The sequence below is a fragment of the Chelmon rostratus genome, chromosome 3 (genome assembly GCF_017976325.1).
Source record: "Chelmon rostratus isolate fCheRos1 chromosome 3, fCheRos1.pri, whole genome shotgun sequence".
NCBI classification, from domain to species: domain Eukaryota; kingdom Metazoa; phylum Chordata; class Actinopteri; order Chaetodontiformes; family Chaetodontidae; genus Chelmon; species Chelmon rostratus.
Window position 1 is genome coordinate 10,978,328 of NC_055660.1, and position 24,236 is coordinate 11,002,563.

Genomic DNA, 24,236 nt, shown 5'->3' on the forward strand with positions numbered 1-24,236 from the left:
TGGATCATATCACGTGAAATCCGGCTCAACATGGCATTGTGGGTGTTGTAGTTTTACAGCGCCTGAAAGCTTTATTGTTTATTAATCACGTTGTTTCACTCTGAAATCAATTATTGATGACGTATTTGTTAATACCTGGATTCAAAAAGGTAAAGCTGTATTTTATGTGAAATTTTGATCAATTGATAACAACATTCATATCCTTATTTAATACTGAAAGTACTGGACACAATGTTATAACAGCTTATTAATATAAGAATTTGATGATTATTGCACTGTATTGTATATATATATGTATATATATATATATACATATATACATATACACACACACACACATATGTATATATAATTTTAATTCCATTTCTATTAACTTATTAACTTGCATTCTACAACCTGTCTTGTAGTTATCTTTGAGAAAAACGCTGCCTTATTAATGCTATTTTAACTGTTAGCTTAACCTACCAGAAGAACAGAGTTTAACGTTATCACAGTGAGAGGCACCTGCCTCTGCTGACCTCCAGGCAGCCGTTTATCATCGCCAATGGCAGAAAGAAGTTAAATCCATTTATGCAAGTGCTGTACTTTTTACAAATTTAAATTTGTCTCCTTTACTTCCTTATCTTCTTCCCATTTCATGCAATTTTATACTTCTACTCTGCTACATCCATACAAATATTGTACTTTTTATTCGAATAAGTTACATTAATCTGACACCTTTAGTTACTAGCTAACTAGCTAGTTAAGTATCTCCAAATTTGGTTAGTTTGAATTTTCCTGATAAAATGATAAAATTAGCTAACCCGTGAACGGACTTGCTACACAAGTACAAATAATCTAGCTATAATTAAACTTAAAAAAAAGGAAATTGAAAAAGCTATTTTAAAATGTAAAACAATAATTTGAAAATGTTAAAAGTGGAGTTTATAATGCAAAAACCTAAATGAATGCAATAACTGACAGCCTGAACTGTAAAGACAAAATTGGAAATGGTACTGGAAAATAAGAAATGGGAAACATCAAATGTGGAACAGGAAATGGAAAAGTTTAAATAATAATACTTAAAAGCTAAAACGGGGAAAAAATTATGTTATTAATATTTGCACTTGCTCTTCACCATTTTACATTTACCATTTTGAATTTGATCTTTTCTATGTTCCAACAGGCATTTGTCCATTCACATTTTACATTTGGCTTCTCAAGATGGATGCGGATGAGGAGGCGCGTCCAAAGGCTGGAGGGATTATCTGAAAGGGCTAGGGTGCTGAGGCACCTTATGGACGGCAGGGAGAGCTGACCACTAAGGAGCACGGTGAGTTTGGCAGAGCATGGCAGAGCGTCATACCTGAGACATGCTCAGACATGGTTGAGCTGTTCACATAGTTGACCATTGTTGGGTAGAGTGGGGCTTATGACCTAGTGTGTAAACCTTGCAATGAAGTGTTTTTCAGACATAATGAAGCTTAGTTTAACCTAATTCCCAAATGATTGACACCAGACAGAGCAGAGTGGACGCTGAGCCAAGCTTTAATCAGAAAGTAGAAAGAACACCAGATGATTTGGCAATGCTGTACAGAAAAGATTTAGTACCATTACTAAATATACATTATTAATCCTCCTATTCTCTTCTTTGTCTTAATTTAATAATGCAAGTAAAGAGCATTACTGTGAAACTAGAAACAAAATGAAAACAAGCACCGAATGTTTCCTCCTCAGCTAATTAACAGTCAAATCAAAACATAGATACCAAGGCTCTGAAATGCAGATTAAAGAAACAAATAAGATAATAATTACTAATAATACATTACATTTTATTTTCAGATTGTGATTGTAAGACAGCTATGAGCTACTTTTGTTTTCCAGTTTTCCAAATTTCTAGTACCAGCATGTTTGCTTGACCTTATTTGAACTATTTGCACTTTATATTCACATGCATTTTTTAGCCTCTCAAAATCAGAAGCAGCGTCTCTGTTTAGTTAGGTTTGCTTGCAGGGAAAAAAAAAAAACATTCATAGTTTCATGCTTTCTTGTCATCAGAATTAATTATGCAAACAAATGAAAAAAAATCTGACATTTTGGTTTGGACCAAATAAAAACACTGGGTATTTCAAAGCCTAATACCTTTTGAGTGACTGAATTGTCTGCAGCAATAGAACGGTCAGATGCTTAAAGATTCAAATTGTGATTATATACATTTGTAGACTCTTCAATTTTGGAAAAAAGCTCTCATGTGTTTGTTCGGTCAAGATAACATTAAATACTGACATTTGGAAAAGGTTGGCATAGTAAGACATCTGTTGAATGCTGCATGCTTTTGTTGCTGGCTCAGGGTAAGTCCCTCTTGAATTACCACTACCATTAGCATTAAGGCACCACCCCAATGATGGAGTAAGTGTGTTGTTTTCTGATATTAAAAGTCTGCTGACTAAGACAAATCCCATGCAACACCAAAACCAACAATGTCTTACATCTCTAAATACTTTATGACTTCCCTACCCTGAATGTGGTTCCAGGCCCACCCTGATGTCCGAATACAGCAACAGTCTGGCTCATTGCGGTGGTTTTGATTTGCTTTCTGAACAACATTGGAACTCTATGGCATAGAGGAAGAAGCTATATTATGCTTTGGATACACATACTATATTTGTTAGAAGGATACATTCATTGTTGGTATTGGACTTTTCATGAGATTTGTTGACAATAAAAGAAAAAAAAATACCGAACACAGCCAGCCATATGCATTTGAAAGCTTAAAAAAATGGATCCTTTCAGTATCAGTGCCAAAGCTCTGGTGCTGTATAGATGTAGACGTTGAAAAATTTTAAATGCCCAAGAAGAGAGTCATTAAATCTATGGGAATCAAAAGAAGCATTATTATTTTTATTTAGTTATTTTCTTGTTTTTTTCTCAGTAAGCTTTACTGGACTGCTGCCCACATTCACAGGTTCTTACAGAGTAATTTTACCTGTATTATTGCAGTCCCCAAACATTTCTACGCCTACCTCTGCCCTTGCTCCTACGTCTACCTGTTATTCTATATTTGCTGCGTCTTCTACCCATGCCCCGTCTTTTAGGTTTGCCTCTGTACCCTCCTTGACGCTTAGCTTGTCTTCTGCCCTTGCCTCCTCTTCTTTGCTTTTGCCCTTTTCCAACCTTGCCACCTTTTCCAAGCCTTCTTCCTCCTCTGCGCTTACAACCTCCTCTACGCTTACATTGTCTTCCAATCTTGCCACCTTTTCCATGCCTGCTGCCTCCTCTACGCTTGCATTGTCCTCTCACCTTGCCCCCTTTTCCACACCCATTTACACCCATTTCTTCGCCAGGTGCTATTTGTTTGCCTGTGTCTTTGCCTGTTGGTGAGACTGTACTTATTTCCACGCCCTGTCCTTGTTCTTCATTTGATGTCGCTTTGTTTGCAACACATGAGGGTGTACTACCTGAGCAGCTGGTGCACTGAAAAGGATCATCGACAGGTTTATAACAACGGAATATGTTGTCAAGCCCAAGTTTAGAAATCCCAAGTTTTTTAAAGGATTCAGGCATTTGAGACGTGTCTGCACCAGGAACATCGACTTTTCTAGAAAACACAAATGCATAACCACTCCAGTTCTGAATGACATCATTTATCTTACTAGTTATACCATCCTTATTTGCATATGTTGTTGCACCACGGGAGGATTCTTCAGAGTAGATGATGAGGAAATTACCTTGACTGTTTTCAGTTAAGGGTTTCATGTTTTGTAGAACACGTGACACAGCCCCTGATTGTGCTGCTGCTACCACCCTGGTTCCCTGGTACACTAGGCCCTTTGAAACAGTTTGTTTCACTTTGTCTGCTGGGTCATCCTCAAAGACTTGCTGAAGATTATTCGGTTCTTCGTTCTGTGGGACATTTACAGCCAGACTGAAGGTGTCACCAAGTGCATACCTGCCAAAGGAAAACATTGATTGATGAAATACAAGGAAAGATTTGGTGTAGTCCTCAACATTTTTTGTTCCTAAAGGCTCTGTGGGACCCCAGCCTGAGAGAAAGTCTGCATGGTATAGGGATGTCAGTTTTGGTTGAATTTGCTTTCGAAAGCCCAAAACCTATTAACAGGTTAATTTTGTTAATTTTTTTGACTGAACCTCCAAACCTCGCAAAGGCATTATGTTTTCAGGTTGTCTGTTAGTCCGTATGCCTGTCTGTACATTTGCCCCAATGCCTTGATGAAATTTCTTTAAATTTGGCAGAAACTTTCACTCAAGGACTCAAGGATGAACGTATTAGATTTGTATGTGACCATACAAAACATGTTTAGGGCCATAACTCCAGAATTCATATGCAAATTATGGCAAAATGTCATACACATGTTTCATAGGATGAAATCATGACATGATGACATTTTATATCAGAAAGTCAAAATGTGTAACAAACTATCTGGCATGTGAGGTAAGTGAACCGAGCCCCTAAAATGAATCATTTTGTGAGGTCAAAGGAGGATGTGAGACAGCAGGTATTAAACACACATAGGCATGGATATGTGCATTCTGTGCAATCAATTGTATTTCATGTATGTCAGAAACCAAGGGTTCCATGGAATTTCCATGTCACACCAATTTAATAGTCATGTGGAAAACTCTATTCTTGAATCTATTGTAATCTATAATGTAAGAGTCACCGACAACAACTGATCCAGCCATAGTAGTAGCAGTAGTAGTAGAAGAGTTGAGCCATCAGAAAAGACAAAGAGCAACAGTCTTTGAGGACTCACTCTTTCTTGATGCCTTCTACAATACTTGTGAGCCATTTGTCATCCACAGCAGCCAAACTGTTTCCAGCAGACAGGAAGAAGGCCAGCACCACAGCCATCCAGCACAGGCCAGCCATCTGCACACAGGTCAGGTTCAATAATTTTAACAGACAGTATTGTCACAAAGCAGATCACAAACAATAACAAGAACTAAACCAAGCACCTGACAAAATTATACTGTAAATTTGATATATTTTATCCGATTAATTGATAATGAAAATAATCATAGTTGTAGGTATTGTCCATTTTGCTATCAGGAGTGAAAATTTGCTTTCCTTTTGTTCCATGTACCTACTTTGGTGGAGAAAGATGTCAGACAGTTGCTCTGAAGACTACTCCTGTTTTCTTCTCAGTGTTTGAAGGGAAGATCCTGCTACAGTGAAGCCACCTGTAGGTAAGTGACAGGGAGAGAGAAGACAGGGAGACCATAACCAAAACCCCCACTGTGGTGCCATACCCTTATATACCCTTACATGTTTCTGAAAAAGAGGATGACGAATAAAAGGGTAGGTTTTCTCAGTATGATTTGGGAAGTTAAAAAGAGAGAAGAAGAGAAATAAGTCACTTTACCTTGTATTTCTTGTAAAACTAGAAGTGATTGGAAAACTTGAATTTCGACTGAAATTGATGACGACATGAAGACATAAGCTCTTCTTCTAGACCAGGGGTCGGCAGCCTTTACCACTCAAAGAGCCATTTGTTCTAGACGGAAATTTAGAAGCTCATCACCAAACATTGATTAACATCAACAAAGTCCGCTGAACACTAGACACTGTTTCTGTTTCACATCCACATTTTACAGTAGATCTCATATAGCAAGGTGTGTAGTAGTTTTTTATGAGTTTAAGTAAAAAGTCAGTAGACCTTATATCAGGGGTGAGGAACTTTGGCCTCTGGTGTGTATGCAGCCTGCAAGACTGTTTTGACAGTTAAAGGATTTCGTTTTTTACAACCTGGACTTTATTTGTAGCATTAAATACGACCACTTAGACACCCAGTCAACTTTGGTGGCATTTGGAGTCGTGTCACCCCTGACACCTGAATTTATTTAGAATTATATTAAAAAATTAATTCTGTGTGTTTTTGCTTTCAAATGGATCCTAAATTAAGAGGAGTTTGTTATTTTTTCTGTAGCACATACAATATGTATAAATTTAGGTATGATGCAAATTAGCAACAACAGGCGTTAATGCTTAAATGCAATAAAAATACTTTTTTTAAAAAATTCATAATTTCTCTTTGGAGTATCTATCTATCTATCTATCTATCTATCTATCTATCTATCTATCTATCTATGTAAAAGCCACAAAACTATTTTTACATTATAGCACCAACTAGAATAGGGTTCAAACAAACGGTATATGTCCACTTATTTCAATGCTTAAATGCAGTAAAAACATCTTTTTTGTGTATTTAAAATTAATTTATTTCATCCAGTACATTGTAACAACAGCACAACAGATGTAGTTTTCACTTTCACAGCGCTTGCAAAGGTTCCTAGGTGTGTGTTGAATACTCACAAACCGGCATTAGAGGAAAGCATGCGCGATTCGGCTGCAATGTGGATTAAAGCGGTATGATGCGAATTCGTGACAATCAGCGTTAAGGGGTTAAGGCTTGAAACATGCTGAGCTGGATGAGCTGCAAGGACAAATGTGCTTGAATATAGTAAACACTCTTCAGTGTTATACATGTTTTGTGGTGAGTGACCGAATTGCTAAAAAGCTGAAACTTTATTCATGAGAAGATTTTGTGAAGGAGAGCCTTGTTGCTGCTGTGGAGCTGCTAGCACCAGACGTAGTCAAATTGTTCCAAAGTGTCAGTTTGTCTGGAATAAACTCAGTGGTGAAACTGCATGCACGTCCGAATGATTTCCCCATCCCACATTCTTCTCAACAGTATGCACAGAAGTTTCAGTTATGCCCAAGACTGACCAACCCATTCGACACGTTTTATAAACACTTTATAGACCAAATAATTAAGTGAACTGCATTAAACTTTCCCTATTTGGCCCAAAAAACAAAACTGTGAGCACCAAAAATGATGTCAGCATGTCAGCTTCCAGAGAGGATCACATGTACAAGACACTGCTTTATTATTTGTCTTGTGTCCGATAAGGCGTACAATAAGATGTAAATGTAAACCAAATCTGGCCCTTGTTAAAGAGGGTGTGCCTTTGTACCAAAGAAACGAAAGGTCAGTGGGAACAAACTGTAGCAGCAATCCCACCATGAGTTGTGTTAGCTCTTACACCATCTGATAGCTGAGTCATGAAGAGATAATGATTAGAAAAACACTTCTGCTTGGTGGATGACCAGGCAGATTAGATTCAAGACAAAATGGAAATCTTCCTCTTTTCGTCTCATCTGTTCATGAGAAAATGTATACTTTGAGCCTAAGCTTAAATACGTTACAGGTCTCAGAAAATTCTCACGAGATATATGCTGTTACAGACTATAAACCAGGACTTCTCAAAGTCCTGATCAAGGTCAGACTCCAGACCAAATTGCGGACCGGACCAGACCATGTGTCACTAAGTACATTATTATTATGTAGTGATGTATTTTGTGGCGTTTCAGTGTTGCCAATGTTATCGAAATGGCCACGTATTAATGTGCTTTGTGTGTAGTGATGTGTGTCCGCAAACTTTGACTACATCCTCGAGTGTGTCGCACACTTCCGCAGAGCCCGCCTCAGCTGAGGGTGATTGTGACATCGCCGCTCTCAAACTCGAGTTGCTAGCTTCGCTAAGGAATGACATTGCTGAGATTTTTAAGAAGGAACTCCAAGAGACTCTCGGGGATGCTCTGTCAACTATCAAGCTTGACCTGCAAGCTGTGAAAACACAGCTGGAGAAAAATAAGGTGAATACCGATGCTACTGTGGCTACACTTCAAGGTACAGTTGGGGATATGGAGCATGCACTCTCTGAATGTTCCAACGACATCCTACAGATGAAGACCACCATTGAGTGTCTCACTGCTAACGTGGCCAAGTTGGAAAATAAATGTGAGGACTTGGAGTCCAGGTCACGGCGTAACAACGTTAGGATAGTAGGAGTGCCACAGGGTCCCAACACCTGTTCCACTGCAGCTGTAGCCGCATTGCTAAAGGAAGCGTTCGTTCTGGATAAAGAACCACTCTTTGACCTTTTTATTTTGTACTTGGATGCAGAACTTGCCACCCTTGGTCTTTGCCATTGCTATTGAGCCCTTGTCAATTTCGTTAAGATCTTCTCCCTCACTTAGTGGAATCATTTGAAATGCAACAGAATACTAATTGTCGTTATATGCCGATGATTTGTTATTGTATATAACTGATCCTACAATTTCTATCCCCCGCTGCTTTGAGTATTCTGGAGAATTTAGAAAAAAAGTTAGTGTTTTCCCGTTAATACCGCAGCATGTTGTCTTCATCAGCCTGATTTGCCTTTCATTTTTAGTTTGTCAGGGTTTTATTACCTAGGTACTAATGTGACGCGTTCCATATCTAAGCTTGCATCAGCCAATTTCACTCCCCATATTTTAAAGATTACATCAGATATTCATGGGTGGAGCAATGTCCCTCTTTCATTAATTGGCAGGATCAATGTTTTATTAAATTACTATTTTACCAAAATTAATTCTTTTATTCCAGTCAATTTCTCTTTTTCTACCAAAACATTTTTTTGATTCACTGGATAAGATAATTTGCTCCTTTACTTGGGCTGGGAAGCCACCGAGGGTTTGTAAAACTTTATTACAGAGACGCAGATTCAGGTAGAGATGCAGGTTTGTCCATTTTATTCTGTTTTTCTTTCCTTTTTTATTTTCCATATTCATTTTCTTCTACACTCTGTTTAGAGAGTGCCTTTTCATTTAATGTTTTTGTGTGTACGTGTGTGTGTACATATGTGTAAATTCGTGCACGTATGTGTGCATATATGTATATATTTAAAAAAACTAAACAAAAGAAGCTAAATTGTAATTTTGTGATTGGAAGTATCTTACTAAAAAAAAAGACAACCAGAACCACCTGTGTGTGTGTGTGTGTGTGTGTGTGTGTGTGTGTGTGTGTGTGTGTGTGTTTGACACACAGAAAACCAAAATGACCAAAATGAATGATGAGCCACGGTTTAATTTGGTTTTGCCAGCGCTTTACACAGATATAGGGTATAATGACAGTACACAGTACTGAACTCTGAGGTTAAGTTACACCAATATTTAATTTATCTCTGTTGAATTTTTTTTATTGTGTTATACTGACAGGTGTTTCTATTTTGCTCACCCTATGAATGAGAGGGTAGACTAAAAAAACAGAAATTCCTCTCTGTATAATGTAATAGTCTTCAACGGCATTGCATCCTAAATCCCCCAAAATAATCTTTAATATTAATCTACTGTTTGTTTTATGGTATTTTTGTGTTGTGCTGAAGAAGCACACCTGCCTTCAGGTGTGGCCACATAAGCTATGGATTGGACCAAGCCATGCTTTAAACAGAAATGTCAGAGGTTTGGTAATGCTTTATAAAAGTATTGAGTAAAATGGCACGAGTCTTTTAAATACTGAGGTTAATATGCACTAAACATCCAGTTGCTAAAAAAAAGCCCCAGTGTGGTTGTTTAGTTAGTGGAATAAGCAGAGTTGTTAGGGTACTCATCTTTTTTAAATGACATTTTTAAAGGGGTCCAGTTGTGTTTGTGCTCATGACAGTTGGAGCTGAATCACTGTGGTTCTTTTTTCTACCACAGGCCCTGTTGTGGCTTACACAAATTTATGATTTGTTGTTAACACACTCATCTGAAAGTTTGCCATTTATGTAGCAGCTGATGCATTGGAAGTCACTTTTCTTTGGTCTGTAACAACGAAAGATGTTGTTGTGGCCAATGTTAGATCCTCCAAGTCGTTTAAGAGCCTCAACTAATTCAGTCTTGTTAATGATAGTACCATTTTTAGTCCTGTCAAATACTTTGGAAAACACAAAGACATAGTCTTCCCATTTGGAAATGACTTTATTAATCTTGTCCAAGATATTGTACTCATTGTGTGCATTTGTACACTTTGCACTACAAGGAGAAAGGTAAGAATACAAGACCAGAAAATTGCCTTTACTCCTGTCAGCTAAAGGTTTTATCTTGTCCAGAACACGCGCCTCTGCATGGTCAGTAAATGTCCCAAAGTTTTTAAACTTTGCGGCAACCACATTGGTACCTTGGTAAACTTCATGTTTTGAAACCTTTTCTATCACAGTGGCAAATGGGTCTTTTTCAAAGACTTTATCAAGATTGTTCAGGTCCTGGTCCACTGGGATGTTTATAGCCAAACTGAACTGGCCCTCAATGCTGTACCTGCCAAAGAAAACAGACCCACAAAGTGTTACCTTGTGCCAGAGTACAAGTACAGATGTGATGTTTGATGGATGGAGATACACGTAGGGAGTGAAATAATAAATTGATGAATTAGTACGTTGGGTTGATTTCAGCTTTTAGTATCTTCAGTGATTATCATTTGAACCAAAGATAATGGGGGACTCACTAAAAATGTCAGCAAACTTAGCTAAAACAAGACTAAGAGGTACTCAGTAACGCTGGTGCTTTCAGCTTAGTGCCAACATCAACATGTTAACATGCTCAAAGTAATAATGTTAACATGCTGATGTTAAGCAGGTACCATTTTCACCTTCTTAGTTTAGTGTGCTAGCAGGATAAAATTGGCTAATTATCATTGAACACAAAGTCTAATAAACTGTATTCACTTATCAATAATAAAAGAATACTCAACTTCTACTACTTTCTGTAACTAGAAACAAATTGACTCACTCATTCTTGATGCCTTCTACAATTTTTGCAAGCTTCCTCTGATCCACAACAGCCACGCTGTTTCCAATATACAAGATGAAGGCCATTACCACAGCCATCCAACACAGGCCAGACATCTGCACGCAAATCAGTTCACGATAGTGTTTAAACATAAAGTTTAAAGTCTACGACAGAAAAGAAAAGAGAAGTGAATATATGCTTTATTCACATCAGATGCAAGTCACATTAATATTGATCATTTTATTCGTAAATCACATTGATAATCAGCTTCCAAGTTGTGATTGATTTTTTTTCTTATAGGCCTATGATAACCGACGAGGAAGTAAAGAACAAACTAATGTTAGCCGAATTCTGTTGTTTATCAGCTTATTGGATGTTTTTCATGAGTCTATTTGCAAAGTCCCAAAATGTTCAAACTAAATTATCCACTCGTGAAATACCTGGTCAGGTCAACTAAAGTAGGGCTAATATTTTACTGGATATGTTTAGGCATACACAGCACTAGGTCAAAGGAAAGGTTCAGATTATTTCAGATGTTTTCCTGCTCGTTTCTTTTACCTGTTTGATGGAGAAAGATGTGGGTCGGATGCTCAAAAGCCGTCTTCTTCTTCTGTCTTCCTGAGGTGTTAGGAGGTTAAGCTGCAGTGAATGCAACCTGAAGGGAAATCCTTATAGGGGAGTGAATGCGTGGCCATGCCCAAAGTGTGGCACATTTCTGCACATTTGTGGCAGGTTCAATTTTGGAGAGAGAGAAAAGCAAGGGGCTTTCAGTGAAGCGAAGGGTTTACAGGGAGACTTCAGCATGACATGAAGTAGAAGAGTTTGAGGTTTAGTTGGATTCAAGTGACTCACACCACAGTACACCTCACACACAAATCAAAATGAAATTATGAAATTAGCACTACTTTCATGGATATGGAATCACCATCTTCATCACTCACATCATCTGCACTCTTCAACAGCAACACTCTGCAGCCAGAACTAAGAACCTGCAACGTTTTGCAGCAGCAGCTCCGTCAGACATTTCAGTTTAACTAACTGTCTCTCTACTAACTCTCATTCATAAGTTTGCAGTGATGTTTCATATGTAAAGTTTTCTCTTATATAGCACTGTGCAGTGCATTTTATTTTATTTTTTTCAGCAGCTCAGGCCCTCTGCGTTGGCATCATTTGCCTTTTAAAAGTCATTCCTTAGGAGTATTTAATTTGCTTACGGTATGATCATTTCATTAGTCTTGTAAAGCATATCAGAGAGCTTCTGTCTACAGAGTGTCTTTGTGTTTCATGGTGTTTCAGATACCTCAGTACCTCAGTTTTTCATTAAGTTCTTCTGGAGTAACAAAGGTCATAAATACATTAAGATACAGTGTATTAATTCTGTTGTACGTTAGAATTAGTGTCACATGATTATTTTCTTAAAATATAATATTTCAGTCTCAGTCTCAGTATAATACCACCTCATTAAGTAGGATATGTCTGGCAGAGCCATGACATGAGACAAAGCACTTGTGGATATAGCTGAATTTGGCAGATTAGCAATATCTTCCATATGGCACCATGTATTTCTATATGAAATTTTTAAAAAAAAAGTGAATTAATTCATGCAAGAGGAGAATAGAAAGGTGTTATCTTTAAAATACGTTAGACTGTTTTGCCTGAAGGACCCAAACACTCCAAAGTGACACACAGGCACACCAGACTGGATGCTGAGCCAAGCTTTAATCACTAAGAACAGAAAATCAGAAAATTAACAGAAATGTAGAATACAGTGACATTAATACTGTAAAAACTGACATTAAAATATATCCGACTCCTTTTTTAAGCTGATAAATTTGAAACACAATAAAAATAATAATAATTCACATATACACACACACTGAGCAAATTTTGTATCACAGAGCATCAGAAATCTTCAAGCATGGAAAGCTTTGCTCTCACTACTGTGCAGGCCCTATAATCTCTAAAAATCCTCTGTCCTTACACACATACTCATCTCATACATTGTTGTGTCGTTGTAAATATGGAAAATTGATCAGACATTGGTACTATGTATGTTGTTTAAAGACAATATATGTTGGGGTGGCTGGATTGACTCCCAGATTGTCAGTACTGCCTATACTTGCATGTATATTTGTGTCAGAACAAGAAAACTAAAATTCATTCATCTCACATTGGATCACATTCACGGCACACAAACACTAAATATCTCAGTCTTAGTATGTTAGGGCATTGGGATGAATTATGCATTTGAAGGCCAGAGTCAGACTCATTACCACCGAGTTACAGCCATTAAAATCATTCATGTATAGTTTTTACATAATGTAAAGTTCATTTGGCAAGACATGCACCAAGAACAGTGTGGATGTAAATGCATATTTTGGGAGTTATGGCTGTTTATAGATTTTAAGATGATCACGTGCTTTCCTCTGCACCTCCCTCCTCTGCTCCTGCAAACCAAACTCTTCTGTCTTTACCCCCTCTTCTTCTTTTTCCACCTCTTCTGCAGCTGATCAGCCCTCCTCATTTCTCCACTTCGACCCCTACTCTTACTCCTCTGCCTCTTGTTACTCTGCCTTGAAGCCCACCGCTGTACCTCCTCTCTCCATTGTCTTGTCCCTCTGCTCTGTGTTTCCTTCCTCATATTTGACGGGATTTGCTTCTTACTCTGCGACTGCTCACTCTTCTGCCTGTACCCTGCATCTCTTTGTTTTTTTCCTACTCTGCGTCCACCCACTTTTCTGACTTTGCCTCTGCTAGTGCTGCCTTGACCTCTACCTTGTTCGCCTCTGTCACCCCGACCACTTTGTGAGGGGGAATCACTTCTGCCTTGTTGAGGATACATGTAGGAAGGTTCTGAATTGCCTGAAACACAATAGCGGGCAACTTGATTACCATTAGAGCAGCTTGTGCACTGCACTGCAGGCTGTCCGTCACAACGGAATATGTTGCTCAGACCAATTGATCCAAGGGAACCCCTGTGCGTCCCAAGCCGCTCAAGGGCTCCACGTAGCTCCTGCTCAGGTATGGGTGCACCTTTACGTGGCTTGAATACTTTGGAAAACACAACAGCATAGTTCTTCCATTTCAAAATCTGATTAATGCTATTGAGAATGTTCCAGTGGCTTGATTCACTTGTACATCTTTTAACACATGGGGAAGATAAAACATAGAAAAGCAAGAGGTCGTTTTCATTTAGATTTTCGACCAAAGTGTTAAGGTGCTGCAGAGTACGGTACTCTGCATGATCAGCTGTTCCCTCGCGAACTGCAGAAGGGCACTGTTGCTTAACATCACCCCATGTCATGGACGTTTGACCACAATTTGTCAGAACATGACGCCATTGCACTCGCCCATTAGGACACTGATCCACAACATCGGGCCATCTAAGAACTGTGGCTGCAACCACCCTCCTTCCAGTGTACACTTCACATTTTAGGATCTCATCCCTCACGTCGTCAGCAGTGTCAGTCACTTGACTGGTATCATACATTTGGCTTTCACTGTCGTACGGGATGGTTACTGCCAAACTGAACATTGGGCGTCTTCTGTCAAAGGAAACAGATACACAAAATGTAAATCAAGAGTTATTTGAAGCTATGTCGCAATAAAGTATAGAAAGTTAGAGGACCCCACCCAAACTGTAGACTTCAGTCTACTGTGTGGTTACTGCTGTTATTTCTCTATTTTTGAAAATCAGATAGAAGAAACTGAAAGTTAAAGTTTGTCCTGAGCTAGATGTATTTTTTTCTTGATATTGTGAATTAAAAACTGATGGAAAATCATTGAAGGCATACATTTGTTCTGTCAGTCTCTGGTGCTGGTTTTACAGTCGTCTGTTCCATTCCTTTCTTTTTCTGTCTTTTCTCTCTGATGTAAAGCACATTGTAACTTTTGTTTTCAAAATAAATTAATTAATTACTTACTGACCTTTGACCCCCATTGGCCACGTAGCTTGGTCTATACCTGCCATCAGAAACAGATCCAAAATGTTACTGGTATGTTTGATCATTAGATACAGAATATAAGTACAGAAAGCTGGATAGATGGAAAGATGCACTGATCATAGGACTGCCAGAAACAGACTGAATATGAGAGACAATCAACACACAAAAGTCCACTGTATTATATTAAAAATGCATCAGTGTAGATTAGTTTTACAAGCACAATTCAGTTTCTCAACATACAAATTTGAGATAAAAAAAGATGAGTGGTTCTTCAGACATCAACTGCAGTTTTGTGAAATTATGAAATGGCTTTACAAAGGCAACTTGACTAGTTCGTCATGTTTACTGGGTTTTTTTCATGAATTTATTGTAGCTTTATTTAAATGAGACAGTACACTAAGCAGATGTTATAGCTGCCGTGTTCTAACAGCAGCAGCACGTGCACATGCATGCGTGTGTGTGTGTGTGCATTCCAGATCTGTAAACCACGATATCTGAGGGAATATAGCTATGAGGATGAAATGGAGAATTAGGTTTCAATATTATAGTAACTTTTTTTTATCCATAGTCTACAGAAAGTCAACCCACCTGTACAACATCTCATTTACAATTCTTGCCAGGTGGTTTTTGTCCACACCAGCCAAACTCTTTCCAGCAGACAGCAACAGGACCAGTGTTAGGGTCATTCGGCACAAGCCAGCCATCTGAGTGTTTTCAACAAACAGCATCATCATGGAGGATAAAACCCAAGGATAATGATGATAACAAGACTAGGTACATTACAGTCTCAAAAGAAATATAATCTTCAGCAGGTTGTTATTAAAAGGAAGCTTCACTGCCTCTTTCCTCATGATGTCTGTATAGTTTTTAACAGTCATATTTAGATGAAACGTGTCACAAAAGATAACTAAAAGTTATAGTTTTTTTTGGAATTTACTGGAATTAACAAAGGCAGCCTCTCTGTGCCATTTAGCCCATGCCTCAGGAACAACAAAGAGGTTTGAGCCAGAGGATCTAAGGGACCGAGCAGAGAGATATGTGTCAACCATGTCAGACTGACTGATCACCAAGAGGAATGGGTTTATTATGCTGACTATGAAACTGCATCACCGTACAAATAATTAAAGTACTTTTGCATAAATCTGATTAAAGCAGTATTTACCCAGAATTTAACTAACTTTCCCTACAACTAACTGATTAATCAACAATTGCTTCATTATCAGAACTATCTAACCTGGAGACATGTTTGCTGAAGCCTAAAGATGATGAAGCAAGTGACTCATGACAACCATGAGAAATAAAGGGAAATTCATGGTGCCATCATCCTGTAGGTGCCACTTGCACCCTCAGTGGCCTCTGTTCAGCAGTTCAGTCTATTACGACACCATCCTTTCAGGTGTTGCAGAGTTTATTTTTCTACCTTTTGTATTTTAAGATATGATTTGTACTAAATCTAGCCAACTGAAAATTGTTTACCTTCTTGGGAGGTAGGAGGAAGATGGAGGAGGATGAGAAGGATGTCCAACAAATGCTGATGACTCTCCTCAGTGCAAAGCAACTGTTGCAGTAAATGGTAGTCAGAGGAAGTGGCATTTTTATAAAGGAGAGCCTGACCATGACCAAACCCATGTTCATGTCTCTTAACAGACGATAATCATTCTGCAGTTTGATTTAGGAAGTTGAATATAGACTGTGTTATTTAAATTGTCATGTATGACTCAAAACATTTAGAAGCCTCTTTTGGCTGATTCAGTGCTTAAAGTTGGGTGTTTTGGTACACATACAGTACTTGAAGTCCTTATTAGTTCCAGTTAACAAAGCAAACTTAACTAAAGTTATAAGATAGTAAGTATCTGAAAAGTGATAAAATGCCACATTTGCTCAGTTCAATACACACAAGAGTGTGTATACAAGCAGAATCATGACATTAGCCCACATAAGCTACTGGTCATACTAAATCAAGTAAGTCTGGACTAGCAAAACCACTGTGTGTATCGAACTGAGCAAATGTGGCATTTTATTACTTTTGAAATTGACACATCATTTGCAAAATCACGAATGTGCTCTTTTCACTTACAGCTTACAGCTGCCATAATCCTGTTTTGAAGTTATTAATTTCATTTGCATTCAAAATTCACTGATATATCACACATTAAGGGACTCCTGTTATAAAAAAATTAACATGTCAACATCTCAGACTCAAGGTTTATACACCAGCCAGTCTCCAGCAGCAGCACAGAATTAACTGAAGTGTATCACATGTAATTACATGTCTCTGACCTGAGTAAACCAAACTAGCAGCACTTGTCAGAGGAAGAAATTGGGGTTTTTAAAGGACGGTGATGTCACTTTTAAAATCAGTCCTCATAAATATAAATACATTATAACCTGACAGCACAAAGCTTAATGGAACATTTCATTTTCAAAAGTTCATACTTGAAGTACTTTTCATGCATGCACATAATAGAAAATGCATGACCATATTAACAAAAGTCGACACAGCAGGTCAGTTGAATAATTCAAAAGAAGTCAAGAAGAAGCAAAAGTATTATATTAATTTCATTTTTAATTAGATGTGACCCAAATCATTTGACCTTACTGCCCCTTTACAGCATACAAACTGGACCCATTAGGCTGGACCAGGGACACCTGAAGACAGACTAGAAATACCACATAGGACCAGTAGTGCATGAGCACACACAGTAACAGTGAGTTTATACATTTTAATCATCACTTTGCTTTGCAACATTTCACTTCTGTCACGTGGGTGGGAAAAGTTGTATATTTTTTGCCACTTATAATAAATTTCATCTTTTGAATTTTAGTCTATGCCAGAAAATAAAGGTGTTATCAGTGAAGTGGGAGCAAGAAAGTTAGAGTGACGCTGCAGCACACATTAATTTGTCCATCTCATGTGAGAAATACAAATAAGTGGAAAGCTGTTTCATGTTTACTGGAATTCATCTGACACTACAGCCACAATTAATAATGGTGGCATAATTAGAACCACTTGTACAGACAGAAACCTATGATTTTACCGGTAGTGAGTAATGAATTAATTTATACATTCATTATTCATTTATTAATTATAGAATCATGTACTGCAAGTTATCTGGAAAAACATTCTTAGACTGATCAAAAGACTGGGGATCAGAGGTCAACAATTACTCGAAGGTTTAATTACAGGAAAAGAACAATGAGCATCTATCTACAAATCTACAAAAACATTTAAATTCCTTCATATAAAAATGAAAGAGGGATAAAGTGAATATAAAGGCTTTAGTACAGTGTGAGTTACACTGACACTGAAGCAGGCCTACCTTTGTCCACAAACTTAAATCTAACAGAGAAAGTTGAGAAAGGAAAAACAAAAGTTTTAAGATGGAAAAAGTTTTCCGGGTTTTTTTACATTGTCAACACGTATTTATTTAGTTATTTTACATTGTGGAAGAGTCTGTGTCTCTTCCCGACCGTTACTACGTTCTGCCCCTGCTAGCTTCTCTACGTCAGGCACCTCCTCAGCTTTGTCCCCTTCATCTTCATCTTCTCATTTCTCTGTATTTCCCCGCTCTGCCTTTTCGTCCTCTACTATAATCAGGACCCATTTGTGATGGGGAGTCCTTTTCACCTGTATTGGAATTATCATTGTCATTACCATTATGAAGACCACTCTGAGGAGGAGAAACCTTTGCCAGTAGTACAACTAACATCTCCATAACCATCATCAAGACCGTATTTTGAAGGGGAAACGCCATCGGCATCATATTGCCTCTTTTGTTTCTGTGACCCTGACTTCTGCCCGTGCCCCCTCCTTTTCTGCTGTCACCACAACCTCTGCACAAGCCCCCTCCTCTTCCACTGCCACCCTGACCTATCTGAAACACAAGCATGTGTAACTTGATTATTACTGGAGCAGCTGATGCACTGCGTCTTACCATCTTGTCCGTCACAACGGAATATGTTGCCTAGACCAATTTTAGATCCGAGTCGCTGAAGGGCTCCACTCAGTTCTTCCTCAGTATTGGGCGTACCAAAGCGGGGCTTGAATATTTTAGAAAACACAAAAGCATAACTATCCCATTTCTGAATGTGATTTATCTTTTGGAGGATGTTCTCAGGATGTTTGTTATTTGTACATTTTTCAACACATGGGGAGGCATAAACATAGAAAAGCAACAAATCATGATCATTCTTATTACGCCTTTTGAGCAAGTGGTCCAAGTAGCCAACAACTCGTGACTCTGCATGATCAGCTCCTTCGGTCCGTTTCAGAACCCTGGCTGCAACCACCCTGCTGCCGATGTACACCTCATCTCTGTTGAGTGTATTCCTCACATCTTCAACAGGATCGCTTTGAAAGACTTGCTTAAGGATATCATTAATTTCCCGGCTCTGGTCGTCTGGGACTCTGACAGCCAGACTGAACATGCTGTTTATTCTGTACCTGACAAAGAAAAAAACATAAACAGCATCACACCATCTACATAGATCTTTTGAGGAGACATTACACTGTAGATTGTTTGATATACAGTATGGCTGTGTGAGGCAGTAACCTTTGTTGACCACTAAGTGGCACCCTGACACCAATTACTCTCAGCGTTTCTCTCTGCCCGTACTGGACTGAGTACTTTTAAGGTTTCTTCTAAGTAAAATGACCATTTAATGTCTTAAACAAACAAATGCTTGCATAAATTGCTTGACTGTCTTTGTGGGGAGCACTGGTTTGGAAATGTTTCTTGATTGCTGATGGCAAAACTGAACAGACTCTCAGTGTGCTAATTAAAATTGAGGTGTGGATCAAAAAGAAATTCTGTATTTCTTGCCATATGTTTTAAGATCGGTGGCAGCATTGTTTGAAATATAATCAATATGAATTACTTGAACTTCAGCTTTATTAGTTTTTGCTTGCAACAATATCTTAGTACCTCTAGCACGTTTATTTTGTAACAAAAGCAGAGGTTGCCGTGATATTTTTTTGTAGAGCTGAAACATTCATAGCTACTGTACCTGCCTGTGTGCTCCAAACCCCTCTGACACAGTGTTTGTGGGCTGCAGCCACATACTTTGCGTGTGTAATCTTTATTTTAGGGAGCCAGAATGATATTCCCAGCTTTTCTTTGTTAGAATTCTGTCTGCAGTCTGTAATCCAAAGCAGCATCCCCCCACATTGCAGCCCCTGGTGATGCTTGCTCCAGTGCTCATGGTGGTCTGAACACATCCATAGATAGCAAAAGTCTTTTGGTGAATGATTTAGAAGTTAACTCACTCTCTCAAGATGCCATTTACAATATTTGCAAGCCTGTTCTGGTTCACAGCAGCCAAACTGTTTTCAGTAGACAGGACGATGACCAGCATCACAGCCATCCAGCAGAGGCCAGCCATCTGTACGCAGATGAAGTTTAACAGCAGAGTTTTAACAGACAGTTTCATTATTAAAGAGGATTTAAAAACAGGGAGAATAATGATAACGAGCAAGTATAAGACAGTCTCCAAATGTAAACACTGATATAAAATATGCTGCAGGTCTTCAGTGTTGCAGTCATTTCATTGATGCAGGCCGTCATGTTGCTTCTCACCTTCCCATGTGCAACCTACATAGTTTTTACATTTATTGTTCTTCATTTTCACATTCAGATCTAATATAATGAGTGCAAACAAATAATATGCAAAAAAAGGCATCATATAGTGTTTAGAAACAAAGCAATAGTTGTTAAGGCCAGCATTTGCAAACTTCTCCCTATAGAACTGGCTCGCTAGCTGTGTCAGCTTACCTTTAACGCGACCTAACCTTTTAATAATCACCTTAATCACTTAATACTTGGCTGTGCTTTTAGCTTAATGCTAAGGTTGTCATGCAAACATGCTAGAGTTAGTACATTGAAATTAGAGGTGTTCATGTATGAACAATCTTTAACAGTGAACCTTCAAGGTAAATAGCCTATACTGAATCTTTGTGTGTGTGTGAGCACCATTTTCAGCTCAGCCCTGACATGCAGTGCATTACCTACTTGTTGAAAGCTAGTGAAAACCCCAGGAACAATCAAATTAAATAAAGCAATTACAATGCTTACATTTACCCTGTAACATGTTACATTAAGCGGGAAATGTTTGGCATGTTAACATGACAGCATGCTAAAGTTGGACTATACGCCAAAGCATTTTGATAATCTTTCTTTGTTTTTAGCTTTCTCCCTCACAGAGGATGGCAGCTGTAGACAGCCTGGATTTACAGTACAGGTGTTTTTTTTATTTTCCAACGGCAGCCAGTTGTCACAGAGAAAAATAAAATAGAATGAAAAGTATGTTTAGTCTGTATTTCTCATGATTAATGTCAATTAAACTACAACATTGAAATGTTAGTGCTAGTCACTGCTATTTCACAGGCAGACATCGGACAACTAACTTCCTTTTGTTGGTTATTTTGTTTTTATTTTCTGCAAACCTGTTTCCATTAAAAACACACTCAAAAAAGTTATAATGATACTGAGGGTTTTCATTACACTTACTTTTTAGGAGGTGTTAGGAGAGATGAGTCTCTTTAAAGGCCTAATAATTGCATAAGTTGAGTTTTAATTAGCACTGAAGCCTGTTGCTACCTACCTCTTTAGAATGAAGCTAAATACAGCAAGTGAAAGTGAAAATCTTTTATCTTCTTTGTTGGAGAAAAGTGTCTGATGGACACTGCCTTCTTGTTCTGTTTTCTTATCAGTGTTGGGAGTGGCGGTGGGGCTGCAGTGTCTACAGTCAGAAGGAAGGGGTTTTTTCTTAGAGGAGAAGTTGACCATGACCAACCAACCCACAGAGTGGCACCATGAACTTATTTGGACATATTTTTGAAAAATTAGAAGACGGAAGAAGGCTGCATTCTTTTCTTCTCTTTGAAATTTGTCTTAGATTTTACATTTGGACTGAATGAAACACAATGAGCACTTAATGATTTTCGTATTTTAATGCATCTAACACCTGGGTATAGCCCCATTTTTGGCTAAGCAGCAAATACATTTAACAAAATGAATTGATGCATAAACATCTGCATCTACAAAAATACAAGGAGACACTTATCATGTATAAGATACTGTTGTTGTCATACACCCAAAAAACGCATACTACTAGTAGTACTGAGGATTAGAAATTACTACTGCCCCCAGGGAGCAGAGAAACCTCCAACAGCAGAGATAGTCACAGTCCTTACACCATTGCCTTTCAAAGTTGTTGTGGCTAACATGCTCCTGTACATGCAAACAGTTGCCTGCTAACACAACCAGCAGCTGACATGAAGCATAAGCAACATAAGCATTCATTTACACCTGGTGAATCTAAGTCCAATATTTACTCCTTCAGCTGTGTTCCAACTCCTTGGAAAAATATCTGTATGAATTAAAATATACCTTTAGCTGCTTGAGCTCCACATTCTTCACCAGTTCATCTCTAACTGTGTCGGTCTGCTGTTTGATGCTGAGCAAATGGTTGACAGTGGATTTATCAGAGTGTGTTTGCCAAACAGTGGGCAGTTTATCTTTATGGTAATTTTTTTTTACAGTTCTTTGCAGCAATATATATTTTTACATTTTTTTTCTCTGACATGGCGCTTTGTATAAAATGTACATATATATAGTCTGCCTGTATTTTGTATTTTGTATTTCTCTATTTCTGTTGATATTTTTTTTCCCAACTGCTGCTTGTAATACCCAAATTTTCTCAGGTGGGTATTAATAAAGTCTATCTTATCTTATCTTATCTTATCTTATCTTATCTTATCTTATCTTATCTTATCTTAAAACCAGAACTATGTGCTAAAAGAGGCTAGCAATCTCCACAGCTTAGTAATGAGAACACATTTCATTGTACTTTAATGTAGTTTTTTCCTATACGTGGTCATTCAGAGGAACTTCTTGCATTGTTTACTGTTGCCACACCCTCAGAACCTAGCCTCAAAGACGTCGTTTGGAGAAGTTGTGTTTTGTTTGTGGAGGAAATGTTTTGCGTTTCAGATGATAACACCAAATGTGCTTGTTCATTCAGGCTTGCCGATTGAAGATGTAAATACAGAAGGAAGGGCAGGTTGGGTTCCAACTTTCTGCACTTCTGCTGTGAGGTAAATAAAGAGGAAGGCCTGCATGAACTCTTTACAGTTTTACATGGTGAAATTTAGGATTTGGGACACAGCACAGTTCAATATTTTTGTTTTTTACCTCAGTCTCAATGTTGGCAGCAGGGTAATATTGTGATATTGTGTGGTGTGCTCTCATATTGTTTAGTGTACTGCATAGTTTAGCATAGTGTTGTGTATTTGAATGTAATTTAGCATGTGTCTTGGCTACATACTTCTTCAAGCAAACACTGTCGAGTGAGGAAATAACAGCTCAGTTAAGTAATTAAATCTAAAATATTCACACTTTTTGGTCTGCTGTGTAACAGGTATTCCCAGATAAGTACTGAGTACATCTATTCCCGGAATAGATGCTGAGTCAACTCCACTGAATGTCGCAAAGACTCATAAAACAGAAGAAAGAAGTGCTTTTTCCAGCATAAGAAATCTTTTTATGTCTGTTTCAAGAGGTTCTTGGGGAGGCTCTGGATGTGCACAGAGATTTTTAGAGGGAATGGTTCGCTCCAGGTTATGATGCTCATTTTTGCTGAAATTGTTTTAGAGCAGTATTCATTCAACTGTGTATATTAATATTTTTGAGAGGGGGCATTGTGCATAATTAGCATTTTTACTATTAATAGTTTAAGTAATTTTGCAGTACTTTGATTTAAAAAGTAACTGCAGCCAGTCTAATAATCCTGCTTGCCCTTATGCCAAATAGGTGGTCACAAAAAGCTTTTTCCACAAGCTGTGCAGCAGTAGCACTATCGTACCAAGCTACATCAGGCTCTCATCTCACAGTTGTATCGCAACCTGTTTATTTATGCTTTGTCTACTTTTTCAACAATGTGTGCATAAACGCGAGGTTGATGGCCAATAAAAAGGTACTGAATAAATATGTTTCTTTTCTGCATTTTAAAAACCGTGCAGTGGTACAGGCTTTCTAAAACGGAGATACATGGTAACATTATAGTTTTTTATAGTTATGACAGACAAATTACTTTCGTAAACAGTCGCCTGTGGCTATATAATGTAGGTTATAATATGAAAATCACCTACTTATCAGTCAGGTTCAGTGTAAAATTATGAATGATATGCATATATACAGTGATGATCATGATGATGATGCATATACAGTATATATATACTCATATGCATCAGCGTTAAAGGAAAAATAGGTTAGGAATACTAGAAATATTCCACTGATTTTCTTCTTGTGCACATCTTGTTGCATATGGGGAGGCACAAACATAAAAAAGCGATAAATCCTTTGAGTTATGATTTTTGATGCAGGGTACAGTACTCTCTGTGCTTGATCAACCATGCCGCTGTGGAGAGCATGTCCTTCTGTGTGTAGTCATGATCCATAACTAAATTTAGCCCAGATTTGATTGACATGATTCATTCGTACTGTTACAGGGTAAATTAAACTTAGACTTGGTCCTGCTCTTTGGCATAACATTTTACAACCAGCCATAAAACATGATTGCTTGGAAGCGAGGGTGAGGGGAACTGTGGACACTGAATAACACCTGTGATTCAGGTTATCGGCTCAGTGTCGGTTTTCAGGGTTTGGGATAACACACCCAAGCCAAAATGGACACCAGTGGTT

General features: G+C 38.1%; 3 protein-coding genes across 5 annotated transcripts; all 3 read right to left on the bottom strand.

Annotated features, from left to right (window-relative positions):
* Window positions 1–1,509: 1,509 nt before the first annotated feature.
* Window positions 1,510–5,220, bottom strand: LOC121604470. Of its 2 annotated transcripts, none has more exons than XM_041933985.1 (3): window positions 5,089–5,220; window positions 4,755–4,870; window positions 1,510–3,928 (listed from the first exon to the last, which is right to left on the bottom strand). In XM_041933985.1, the coding sequence occupies exons 2-3, from the start codon at window positions 4,868–4,870 to the stop codon at window positions 2,971–2,973; spliced, it is 1,074 nt and encodes a 357-aa protein (XP_041789919.1). In that variant the 5' UTR covers window positions 5,089–5,220; the 3' UTR covers window positions 1,510–2,970. The 2 variants fall into 2 exon arrangements, with proteins under 2 accessions (XP_041789919.1, XP_041789920.1); XM_041933986.1 differs by having other exon boundaries at window positions 5,085–5,206.
* Window positions 5,221–12,291: 7,071 nt separating this feature from the next.
* Window positions 12,292–16,090, bottom strand: LOC121604271. Its single transcript, XM_041933749.1, has 4 exons — window positions 16,012–16,090; window positions 15,124–15,239; window positions 14,519–14,554; window positions 12,292–14,136 (listed from the first exon to the last, which is right to left on the bottom strand). Exons 2-4 carry the CDS (start codon window positions 15,237–15,239, stop codon window positions 13,062–13,064), a joined length of 1,227 nt encoding a protein of 408 aa, XP_041789683.1. The 5' UTR covers window positions 16,012–16,090; the 3' UTR covers window positions 12,292–13,061.
* Window positions 16,091–17,093: 1,003 nt separating this feature from the next.
* Window positions 17,094–21,256, bottom strand: si:dkey-96g2.1 (uncharacterized protein LOC795315 homolog). Of its 2 annotated transcripts, none has more exons than XM_041933791.1 (3): window positions 21,136–21,256; window positions 19,802–19,917; window positions 17,094–18,979 (listed from the first exon to the last, which is right to left on the bottom strand). In XM_041933791.1, the coding sequence occupies exons 2-3, from the start codon at window positions 19,915–19,917 to the stop codon at window positions 18,358–18,360; spliced, it is 738 nt and encodes a 245-aa protein (XP_041789725.1). In that variant the 5' UTR covers window positions 21,136–21,256; the 3' UTR covers window positions 17,094–18,357. The 2 variants fall into 2 exon arrangements, with proteins under 2 accessions (XP_041789725.1, XP_041789726.1); XM_041933792.1 differs by having other exon boundaries at window positions 21,042–21,180.
* Window positions 21,257–24,236: the final 2,980 nt, after the last annotated feature.